The 12,948-nt window shown below is 42.4% G+C and overlaps 1 protein-coding gene across 1 annotated transcript; it reads right to left on the bottom strand.

The window, feature by feature from the left end:
- Positions 1-1,075: 1,075 nt before the first annotated feature.
- LOC138949487 (cell death abnormality protein 8-like) lies at positions 1,076-11,081 on the bottom strand. The gene is made up of 4 exons (XM_070321321.1): positions 11,009-11,081; positions 7,961-8,429; positions 6,964-7,181; positions 1,076-2,640 (listed from the first exon to the last, which is right to left on the bottom strand). The coding sequence occupies exons 2-4, from the start codon at positions 8,398-8,400 to the stop codon at positions 2,036-2,038; spliced, it is 1,263 nt and encodes a 420-aa protein (XP_070177422.1). The 5' UTR covers positions 8,401-8,429; positions 11,009-11,081; the 3' UTR covers positions 1,076-2,035.
- Between the last annotated feature and the right edge of the window lie 1,867 nt (positions 11,082-12,948).

The raw sequence follows: 12,948 nt of genomic DNA, 5'->3' as shown, positions 1-12,948 counted from the left end.
ATTGAACAATATGATCATCAGGCCTATGCATAACCCAATCCAGTATGTGATTCTTCTTGTGCGTTGGATGACTGACTGACTGTGTGAATTGAAAAACATCTAAAATATCTAACATCTTGACAGTGGAAGGGTGGTTGCAGTCATCAAAATGAACATTGATATCACCAAGCAAAACAGGAGTTCCAGACAAAGTGTTACAATGGTCAACAAGGTCATGAAATTCAGAGAAAAACATAGCATCAGTCAATTAGTTTTTTGAGTTTGGAGGAGGCCTATAGATGCAAAACAACTGAACTGGTTTCTGATGAAGGGCTAGTGTCACTTGTACACACTCAAAGGATGGATGTGTAAATGGCAGTACCGAATTAAACGACACATGACTAGAGGGGGTTAAGAGACACTAAAGTTTCCTGTACAGTGGAACCCCCCTGTTAAAACCTCCACAAATCTGTGAAAAGCAGGTCTTGAAAAGGAGGGCGTTTTAAAAAAGAGGTAAACTTATAGAGGCTATGAAGAGAACATCTGAGAAAGGAGGAAGTCTTAAAGTGGGGGTTGTACTGTATCCAGACCTGGGAACCCCTGTTTTGCACTTTGAGTATTCTCAAACAAACTTGGTGTATTTTCAAAAAAATGAACGTAATCCACACAGCGTTTGCACATCCATGATTAAAACATGCCTCATGCGCGTCCGTCACACCGTTAATTAAGTTTACCTATACATTTAAAACAAATGGTTTTTTCCAATTTTTACTGACACAAACTGTACCGTATTTGACGGGACTACAAGCCGCGACTTTTAAAAAAAAATCTCATTGCGGCTTATAAAAAGATGCGGCTAAAACGTTACCTAAACTTGAATAGTAATTCACCTAATGGAAGTCGCCGCGGATTTTCATTTCGCTCGATTAGCGATTACCGGTACTTTATTAGCTCTCTACTCAAGACTCGGCGCTTTTCTCTTTCTTTCGCGAATCTTCGTTTGTCAACAAGTCGTCGTGACAAGCGTACAGAAAAACACCGGATGTATCAGGATCTCGCGCGCGCGCGAGATTTCGTTTTTATGTGTCTCGCGATAGTTGGAGGAGCGAGAGCCGCCATGTTGTGTTTTCGTCTGCTCGAAATGTGCGCAAAAGTTGTAAATCATCCCAAAAAAGCTTTTTCCGGGCGGGACTACATGTGTGTGTTGGTTACAAATTGTGTGTGTGTGATATTTTTCTTCAAACTTTTTCACTTTTCTTCTTTGTTTCACTTGTTTATTCTCGGAGCCGATTTCGCCAAATACCGTACTTTCGTTTGCCTGGTTGTTTTGATTGATTGACACGAACCGATTATATTTTTTTCGACGGCGGCTAATATAGCGACGTAATCATGTGCCAAAATACTGGATCGGCTTCAGGATGGGCCTGTGAAGAAAAGTAGTCTAGGAATTTTTCTCGTCGTATTTTTTTCCCACTGACCGTACTGAGCGTATTCTCGACAATCATGCGTACAAATTACGGCGAAATCGTATGGGTTCCCAGGTCTGTGTATCCCTTGTCTTGTTTCCAGGCTCACCGCTCAGCCACCTCATCGTTGTTGATAGCTTTATCCCTTTATCAGAACCGACACAGCATTGACTTGAACCAGGACGGGCGCAGTGGCGTGGTTGTAAGACGTTGGCCTTCTAATCGGGAGGTCGTGAGTTCGAATCCCGGTCGCTGCCGCCTGGTGGGTTAAGAGTGGAGATTTTTTTGATCTCCCGGGTCAACTTATGTGCAGACCTGCTTAGTGACTTAACCCCCTTCGTGTGTACACGCAAGCACAAGACCAAGTGCGCACGTAAAGATCCTGTAATCCATGTTGGAGTTCGGTGGGTAAATGGAAACACGAAAATACCCAGCATGCCTACTCAAAGAAAGCGGAGTGAGCTGACTATGCTCTCAGAGTATAGTGTGGGGAACCCAAATGGGCAAACGAGCTCACACATAACCAGACAATTCTGGAACGCTGAAGAAGAAGAAGAAGAACCAGGACCTTTACCGTCAGGCTTCCGGCATCACGGGTTCTTAAAATGTTGACTGATTGCTCGACAGCACGTGGGGCACAGATATCGGAGCACCAATTGAAGAACATAAAGCAAATGAATGAAAAGAAATATATCAAGGAGATGATACAGAAGCGGTGCATCTTTATAAGTCAATATATGTATATGAGCAACTTGATCTAGGAATAAAAGGGGTGCCAGAGTCAGGTAGAAGAGCAGGTAAAACACAACAACTTTGCCTCTTGTGAGACCTCCATGAAAACCAATGAAAGAAAAATTGAGAAAGAAGGCCAGAACAATGTTCAAGCAGCGTCCTCGCTTCCTGTCCATCTTAACACAACGCGCCAAATAAATGTACATGACAAAAGTTCGTAGAAACAAAAATCCCATGATAACTTTACCGCCGTTTCGCAAATCTGTGCACAGGTAGAGAATGAGGAAACAAAGAGAGATTCCTAACTCGAGGGCTCTCCAAGGCAGGCACACCAGTTTCTGTGGGAAAGTCATAGGCTTGCCATCATCAGTGTTCTTCACAGGTAATACTTGTACTCGAATTGACGTCATTGCCCAGGAAATGCCAAGCCAGGCTGACGACACTTTGAACAAGAGAAACCATCCTGCAAGAAAAAAAAGAGTGGAGACGAATAAGGCAAGGTATACTCCTGGTCAAAAAACAAACACACAAACAAGAAGGGCAAAGCCCATACGACTCACATGCTTTACACATTTTTCCTACCAAAATACATGTGACCTTGACCCAAGGTCAACCAAGGTCATGCAACACAAAGCTGTTAATTCAAGACATAGGAAGTACAATGGTGCTTATTGGCTCTTTCTACCATGAGATATGGTCACTTTTAGTGGTTCACTACCTTATTTTGGTCACATTTCAAAAGGGTCAAAGTGACCTTGACCTTGATCATATGTGACCAAATGTGTCTCATGATGAAAGCATAACATGTGCCCCACATAATTTTTAAGTTTGAAACAGTTATCTTCCATAGTTCAGGGTCAAGGTCACTTCAAAATATGTATACAATCCAACTTTGAAGAGCTCCTGTGACCTTGACCTTGAAGCAAGGTAAACCAAACTGGTATCAAAAGATGGGGCTTACTTTGCCCTATATATCATAAATAGGTGAGGTATTGAATCTCAAAAACTTCAGAGAAAATGGGAAAAATGTGAAAAATAGCTGTTTTTTAGGCAACATTTATGGCCCCTGCGACCTTGACCTTGAAGCAAGGTCAAGATGCTATGTATGTTTTTTGGGGCCTTGTCATCATACACCATCTTGCCACATTTGGTACTGATAGACTGAATAGTGTCCAAGAAATATCCAACGTTAAAGTTTTCCGGACGGACGTCCGGACGGACGGACGGACGTCCGGACGGACGGACGGACGTCCGGACGGACGGACGGACGGACGACTCGGGTGAGTACATAGACTCACTTTTGCTTCGCATGTGAGTCAAAAAGTAAATGCTAATAGTTATACACTCACTTTTTGAGGTTAAGACCTCCACAAATCTGAGAAAATCAGGTCTGAAAATGGAGGGAGTTTTAAAATGGAGGGAGTCTTAAAATGGAGGGAGTCTTCCAACCAACCTGCTTGAATTTAGTTATCCAATCCTAAGAATATCCCACAGATACAAACGCGTCCCAACAATACTTCCCACCAGCCTCATTTGAAAATTCTTGAAATAATTGACAAACTATTGCTCATTGCCACAAGACTATTGCTAATAATTCATGCTGTACTCTCATTTTTAATACGCACTTGCCACTGTTCTCTACCTGTGCATTCCCTGTATTCAGGAAAAACACCTGCAGGGAATGCACCCGCTTTTGGTCGACTTATATCCCTTTTGCAGAAATAAGACTCTCCAGTTTCTCTGGGTTGTCAAAGAGTGAATACCCTTGCTTTTAGTGAGATAAAATAATCCGCACGTGATTCTGTCTACGAGTTTCAGTCACACACCCTTGCTAGTAACTGGCCTATAATGTCATTTCACGAGGGAAAGTGTAGGAGCACATGTTTGTCTCACTAAAAGCAAGGGTATTCACTCTTCCACAACCAATACAAACTCGACAAAGTTATTTTCGGAATTCATCTATGAGCAGAGACTTCAATCTGGCTGAAAAAACGATTTAAATTTTGTCTCAACAAGTCCATGCCAATTGAAGAATTAGAAATGATCTTACTCAGAGTCAGAAGTATTACAGTGGAACCGGTCTACAACCATCACTCAAAGGACCGACCAAAACTGGTCACTACTGGCTGGCCGAGTGGTAACGCACTTGCGCTCGGAAGCGAGAGGTTGTGAGTTCGACCCTGGGTCAGGGCGTTAGCAATTTTCTCCCCCCTTTCCTAACCTAGGTGGTGGGTTCAAGTGCTAGTCTTTCGGATGAGACGAAAAACCGAGGTCCCTTCGTGTACACTACATTGGGGTGTGCACGTTAAAGATCCCACAATTGACAAAAGGGTCTTTCCTGGCAAAATTGTATAGGCATAGATAAAAATGTCCACCAAAATACCCGTGTGACTTGGAATAATAGGCCGTGAAAAGTAGGATATGCGCCGAAATGGCTGCGATCTGCTGGCCGATGTGAATGCGTGATGTATTGTGTAAAAAAATTCCATCTCACACGGCATAAATAAATCCCTGCGCCTTGAATATGTGCGCGATATAAATTGCATAAAAAATAAAATGAAAATAAAAATAAAAATAAATCCCTGCGCTTAGAACTGTACCCACGGAATACGCGCGATATAAGCCTCATATTGATTGATTGATTGATTGAAATAGTAATGGAAAATATCTTCAGGGATTCTTTCAGGTACCGTGGAACCCCCCTTTTAAGACCTTCAAAAATCTGGTCTTAAAATGAAGGGAGTTTTAAAATGGAGGTACATTTTCAGAAATTATGAACAGAAAATCTGAACAAGTCGCGTAAGGCGAAAATACAACATTTAGTCAAGCTCAGTCGAACTCACAGAATGAAACTGAACTCATTGCATTTTTTCACAATGACCGTACACTCATAGCATCGTCTGTCCACCGCTCGTGGAAAAGGCAGTGAAATCAACAATCCAGAAAAGCGCGGTAGTGGTTGCGCTGAGGAGGATAGCACGCTTTTCTATATCTCTATTCTTTTTAACTCTCTGAACGTGTTTTTAATCCAAACATATCATATCTATATGTTTTTGGAATCAGGAACGGACAAGGTATAAGATGAAATTGTTTTTAAATCGATTTCGGAAATTTATAATCATTTTAATCATAATTTTTATATTTTTAATTTTCAGAGCTTGTTTTTAATCCGAATATAACATATTTATATGTTTTTGGAATCAGAAAATGATGAAGAATACGATAAACGTAATTTTGGATCATTTTATAAAAAAATACTTTTAATTACAATTTTTAGATTTTTAATGACCAAAGTCATTAATTAATTTTTAAGCCTGCTGAAATGCAATATCGAAGTCCGGCCTTCGTCGAAGATTGCTTGGCCAAAATTTCAATCAATTTGATTGAAAAATGAGGGTGTGACAGTGCCGCCTCAACTTTTACAAAATGCCGGATATGACGTCATAAAAGACATTTATCAAAAAAAAGAAAAAAACCGACTGGGGATATCATACCCAGGAACTCTCCTGTAAAATTTCATAAAGATCGGTCCAGTAGTTTACTCTGAATCGCTCTACACACACACACACGCACAGACACACATACACCACCACCCTCGTCTCGATTCCCCCTCTATGTTAAAACATTTAGTCAAAACTTGACTAAATGTAAACAGCAAGGTCTTAACAAGAAGGGCAAAGCCCATACGACTCACATGCTTGACCTAAACCTAGCAATGACATCATACACTAAGAACTGCTTTACACATTTTTCCTACCAAAATACATGTGACCTTGACCCAAGGTCAAGGTCATCCAAGGTCATGCAACACAAAGCTGTTAATTCAAGACATAGGAAGTACAATGGTGCTTATTGGCTCTTTCTACCATGAGATATGGTCACTTTTAGTGGTTCACTACCTTATTTTGGTCACATTTCATAAGGGTCAAAGTGACCTTGACCTTGATCATATGTGACCAAATGTGTCTCATGATGAAAGCATAACATGTGCCCCACATAATTTTTAAGTTTGAAACAGTTATCTTCCATAGTTCAGGGTCAAGGTCACTTCAAAATATGTATACAATCCAACTTTGAAGAGCTCCTGTGACCTTGACCTTGAAGCAAGGTAAACCAAACTGGTATCAAAAGATGGGGCTTGCTTTGCCCTATATATCATATATAGGTGAGGTATTCAATCTCAAAAACTTCAGAGAAAATGTGAAAAATAGCTGTTTTTTAGACAACATTTATGGCCCCTGCGACCTTGACCTTGAAGCAAGGTCAAGATGCTATGTATGTTTTTTGGGGCCTTGTCATCATACACCATCTTGCCAAATTTGGTACTGATAGACTGAATAGTGTCCAAGAAATATCCAACGTTAAAGTTTTCCGGACGGACGGACGGACGTCCGGACGGACGGACGGACGGACGGACGACTCGGGTGAGTACATAGACTCACTTTTGCTTCGCATGTGAGTCAAAAAGGAGGAAGTGTTAAATTGAGGAGTCTGAAAAGAGGGGTTCCACTGTAGTCGTAATGGGCAGGTGGTCCTTGTTGAGAGGTGGTGATGCCCCAGCAGGTTTGACGGGACAGTGGAACCCCCCTTTTAAGGCCTCCACAAATCTGAGAAAACAAGGTCTTAAAAAGGAGGAAGTCTTGAAATGGGGGTAATTTTACAGAGGATGTGAGCAGAAAGTCTTAGGAAACAAGGTCTTAAAAAGGAGGGAGTCTTAAATTGGGGGGTCTTAAAACGGGGGTTCCACTGTACAAGGAAAAGAACATCTATAGGCAATAAGACCAACTTTGTCTCGGGCCCCGTTCTTCCCAGTCAGCGTGTAGAGCCGTCAGCACATAGAACTGCAGGAGTAGCTGGGGAAGAGACTCCACTATCGACTCCACGTAGCCCAGGTACGAGTGGTGTTTTTCCCGGCGTTTCAATTTCTCCGTGTACTCCGTTCTCTCTGCATCGCTGATGCCAGTCGAGCGACTCTTACACCCATAGTACATCAGCTCCATACTTCTGAAAAGGCAAACAATAAAAACTGATATTAGTAACAACATAAAGAGGCAAACAAGAGAGAGAGAGAGAGAGAGAGAGAGAGAGAGAGAGAGAGAGAGAGAGAGAGAGAGAGAGAGAGAGAGAGAGAGAGAGAGAGAGAGAGAGAGAGAGAGAGAGAGAGAGAGATGCCACATAAATTTATACTATATTATATATTAGGATAAAGGTTTTCCAGTTTCCACCAACATTGATACTTTATACTTAACTTATATTATACCCCCCTTTTTACCTGCAAAACTTATTGCCTTTGAGCATGGCACATCATTTTTGCAATATATATATATATATATATATATATATATATATATATGTAAAATACAAGTATCTCTATTGCCTACTTTCTACAGACCAAGAAAATCAAGCTCTTGCTGTCAGTAGCCACAGAATTCCCCCCACCCTTTTATCGCAGTACAGTAGAACCCCCCTTTTAAGACTCCAAACATTTGAGAAAATGATGTCTAAATGTACAGGCTATTTGGGAGTAATTTAACAGAGGTTATCAACAGAATGTCTGGGTATTAAAAGGTAGGCAGTCTTCAAAAGGCAGGGGGGGGGGGGGGGGGGGTGCATTCCCTGTAGCGTTTCACCGATCTCGCTGAAAGTCACGTGATGCATAGCCACATCGGTATAATGTGACTGATATCTTTTTCAGTCTTTGGTCTTCGATATCTTGTTTCTTTAGTTTTCAAAGAGAGTTTGGGGGTCAATCAGACTAAATGAAGTAATTATGAAGCATTTACCGGGTGATGTGCCACAGTTGAAGGACCGCTGCGACGGCGAAGTACCGTTCCCTTGAACCGTCGGAGTCGTCCTCTTGCTTGCTCTCCTGACGGCAAAAATACACCGACAGGCTCGTTCCAAGGACGGAGGACAAAAACAGGATGACAACAGTGGCAAGGAATGCGAATTCAAAGTCACCGCCTCTTTCCTTGAACGACTTTGCCAGCAGAATGTCCGAAACAAAATCGAAGATAAACCAAACCATCCCCCCTGTCACAAGAAGTAAACTGTACCACTGGAACGCTGCGTCCCCGTTTCCTTCCGTGTCAGGTCGGAACAGTCCACGCAGGGACACAGAGTGAGGTAGACATGAGACCAGACATCTCCCCAACTTGTAATGCCACGGTAAGCTGGTGCTGTCCCTTTCTGACATCTGTGTCAGTAAGCCGTCTGTCTCCATACTCCGCTTTCGGGGGAGCACCTGATGACCTGAACAAAAGAAACACAAAATAAAATCAGATATTAATATAATCTGTTGAATGTTTAACCTTCGCCGGTCGCCGTGGGTCCGTGTGGACCCAGAAGGGTGTTTAATTGCATATCTCTTAAACCAGTTGGTATTTTTTAATGAATGCCTCTGACACCTAAAAAGCTCTTATGTCCTAAAAGATCATTAAATTTCAGTGAGAAGCAAGTAAAAAAACAAAGGTCAAACTTAGACTACACACGGAAGACATCGTGGGGCCGTGCGGACCCATGTTTCTCTAACTGAAGGAACTTACATAAAACTAAGGAGAGAAGTCACAAACCTTCAGGTATTGGCTCTAAACATCATTTTCTACGATCTCTTTAATTTTGGAGTTAATAAGCAAGTCGCGTGGAGCGGAATCAATACATAACAATGTGGGTCCACACGGTCCCATGACGTTTACAGAAGGGTATTCACATTTTTCCTTTTTTGAGAAGCTTTAGTCCGCACGGTAATAATTAAATTAATAATTTAATTTAATCACTTCTCGCGGAAATTTAACCACGGCGTCTAGGGAAGGGGATGCACGTTTTTGCTTCTTTGGAAAGCATGGGTCTACAGAAGGGTATACATATTTTTCCTTCTTTGAAAAGCATGGGTCCGCACGGCCCCACGATGTCTTCCGTGTGTAGTCGATAACCCGGTCGGGCGAAGGTTAAGCAGCACTGATAACAACAATACTATAATAATAATAACATTTACATGGCGTTTCCGTGCAGCACGATTTACAATGGTAAAACAAAATAAAATACAAGTAAATAGAACTTACAACAATTATGTCCCCCCCAAAAAAAAAACCATCCAACCATCCATCCATCCATAAAAAGTTTTAAGAATTAACTTTAACTGTGCACTACTATTTGTACAGTCAATACACAAACCAGTGTCCATTTTGATAAAGCTAAGGATTTCAATTTTTTCAAAAACGTGGGGCACATAACACTAAAATGCAGCTGAAATTCTTCATTCACAAAATGGTAGGCATATACTAGGCATTGTCGGAATTCCAAAACAGCGCAGCTCATTTCCGGAAATGCGCCAATGACCTTATTGACGATACTGCACGCAACACAAAGATCGAGTAGTTACTTCCCTTGAACATAAAAGTTGTAAGACATAGCACATTTTCAATCAAAATCATGAATTTCAATCACGAATTTGCTTCAGTTGCAGCACAATATCCATGTACCGGTACTTGTAAGGTTATTTGACTTAAAACGGTATCCTTCAATTTTAAAATGAAATTACAGTGGCACTCCCCCTTACCGACCCCCCCTTTTTACGAATACTCACTTTTTACGACCGATTTTGCCACCACGGATGCATTTTACTATATAATGAACCCGCAGTGGACGACTCACCCCAAAACGCGACTTACGACCAAGCTTTTTGGGATGATTTACGACTTTTGCGCAGTTTTCGAGCAGACGAAAAGACAACATGGCAGCTCTCGCTTGTCCAACTATCCCGAGACAAAAAAATAAAATAAAAATCTTGCACGCGCGAGATCTATCCTAATACATCCGGTTTTCCTCTGTACACTATCGTGTTAGTTTTCCGACGACTTGTTGACAAGCGAAGATTCGCGAAAGAAAGAGAAAAGCGCTACCTCTTGAGTAGAGAGCTAAAGTTAAAGAGCGACTCGATAGCAATCGCGACTTCTTTAGGAGTCGGGGGAAAAAGGAAATCCTGTGTATCGTCAAGGATAAATTAAGGACTCGGAGTTATCGAGATGGCAAGAAGAATAGTGAACCGAAAGTACGCAAAGAGAGGTGCCTGTACGAAGACCTCAACGATCGTGTATGGGACTAGTTTAGCGATGCAAGGCGATGAAACATTCCGGTGAGCGGAAAGATGATTCAGGAGAAAAGTCGTTATGCTTTCCATCGAGTTAGGACATTCGGATTTCACTGGTTGGTTAACACGCCACAATGTCAAATGTGCTTCACTCAGCGGGAAGGGAGCATTCCGCCATTAGTACATTTTGTGTGAATTAAATTTGAGTTTAAGTTGTTCTGCTGTAATGTGTGTGTTGATATGACAATAAACTGCAACACTCCCAACAGTGTGTATGTTTGTGTGTAAACATGACGTTCACTGCAACCAAGTTCATGACCGCCCCAAAAACTCAAACCCCCATTTTAAGACACCCCCTTTTCAAGACCTTATTTTCATGTTTTTTTCAAAGTCGTAAATGGGAGGTTCCACTGTACCAGCAGAGACTGTCGAGTAAGCATTATTGTCTCTGTCAGTGTTTCCAGTGTGGGCCTGTGTCTGTGTCTGGCAACAGAGATGAGATACACGGTACGTCGTGGTTTTACCACAGGCGGAAGGTATCGTTCACTGGACCACTACTTTCATCTATCTAGAATACCTTCCGCCTGTGGTTTTACACAGCAATCAGTCTTCTTCCGTTTAGCAACCACGGTTGCATGTCATTGTCAGTTATCATCATGCAGTCAAAGCAAAATCCATGGTGTAAAAGACAAAGCTTCTTCAAACATGGAACATAAATTATACAGTGTTCTTCGCAACTTACTGTGATTTGTTGGATAAGTGAAAAATGACGACAGACGAAGCCAAGCCTTTGAGATGAGCGCTTTCGTGTCGAAGAAGAAGATTGTCTGTCCCGCGTCTAAGGTAGATAACTCCGACGAACAGGTCACTGTAGGTGTATAGCAGTGACTTCCCTTAGACCATTCCTCCAAGTTCCTTGTTATCAAACGCAACACGGACAGTTGCGCGTGCTGCTTTGGCTATTTAACAAAAAGGAGCCATGGAAACACAAGCAAACAATCAACTTGAACATTAAAAGGCAAACAGCATGCAAGCAAAACCTACCAAATGTTGATGGAAGCAATGCTAAAAGAACATAGGCCTAACAACGATTTAGACATGGCTGTCGGTAACACTCACCGTAAGTAGCCTAATACCAACGTTGACGACGTTTATATCTCCAATGACTCGATAATGCTTGTGATAGATCTGATGACGAAGACAAAGAAGAAGAAGAAAAAAGAAGATGATGATGATGACGATGATGATGACGATAATGATGATGTTGATGATGATGACGGCCGGGTGATGATCAGTCGGATGGTGATGATCAGTGATGATGATGGTGGTGATGATGATGGTGATGATGATGATAGGCTGATGTTAATGATTTTATAGAAGCAGACAGAGAGCTACACAGAGACAGCAAAAAACCACAGAGACTGACAAACAAACAGACAGACAGACAGACAGACTGACCAGGGGCGGAGCAGTTAAGCCACTGAGGGGGGGGGGGGGGGGGGGTTACAACCTGGGGTCCAGGCCGGGTAGATCCCTTGTGGGGTACAGGGGCAAAGCCCCGTTGGGGGGTCCAGAAGCTGAAGAGTTTGAGCTATTTTATGAACAATTTATGGCTTATCCTTGATTTTAAACATGATCAACAGGTGTCAGCAGCCACTCATTATTTCTTTTAAAGTTAGTATTAAATCTTTTTCTTTTGGACAGCCGGGAACCCCTGTAACTCCCCCCCCCCCCTAATCCGCCCAGTGACAGACATAGGCTACAGAGACAGTCAGACATACAGCAGACAGACAGACAGACAGACAGACAGACAGACAGAGAGAGAGATGATACAGAGACACTGTACAGAGAGGGAGAGAAATACGCTTACACCCGGCCCACCCCCCACCCCCCACCCCCTTCAAGTCTCAAAACAACCCTAATCTTTAGTGTAAAAAGCAGGGTCGTTGCGTGTGTTCTCATTCTTTCGCTGGAACTTCTCTTTGGAGGATTCCCCCATATAAGCACAAACGCAAACACACACGTCTTTTGGGCATAGTATCGCGTTCCAATCCCTTTCTAGCATGAGTATGAGTATTTGTACACAGGACTGTCACACTTGTACAAACACAGCAGAGTGGTTTCTGGAGTGCCTTTATTCTATCTAAGTGATTTCTGCCTCGTGCCCGCCGCCGTGTTGTTGCGCATAGTGAGCGAATGGCGCACACACAGTGGTCGCATTAACAGCCTATTGTTGTGGTTTTATTTTCTTTGTTTTTCTTGATTGGGTTTCTTGACGAAACCCGTTCACTTGAGTGATTCTGACCAGTAAAGTAGGTCACAAATGCGAGAAAGTTGTACTGCTGTCACGGCCGAAATAAGGTAGTTGGAAGCGACCATAAAGACAGCGTGCACGAGAAATGTGCCGTCCACACACAGGTTTTAAATGTGAATGTTTGAACGACCAAAGCCTGGTTTTAAAGACAGGCGTAAAGCCCAAAAAATGTTTAATTGAAGAGGGGATTATTTGAAAGTAAACGTGGAACCTGTCCCCTACTCCTTCCCGACATCCACCCCCGCCCTCACACACACACCCCCTCCACTTCCACTCTTCCTCTTCTAATCATTCAATGACTGAAGCAAACGGTGTATCTCTTGCTGTCAATTGAGACGGAGATCTCTGTCAGCCGTGTCTACGACGGC

This window comes from Littorina saxatilis, linkage group LG15 (genome assembly GCF_037325665.1).
Source record: "Littorina saxatilis isolate snail1 linkage group LG15, US_GU_Lsax_2.0, whole genome shotgun sequence".
NCBI classification, from domain to species: Eukaryota; Metazoa; Mollusca; class Gastropoda; order Littorinimorpha; family Littorinidae; genus Littorina; species Littorina saxatilis.
This window is presented reverse-complemented; position numbering and strand designations above follow the sequence as displayed.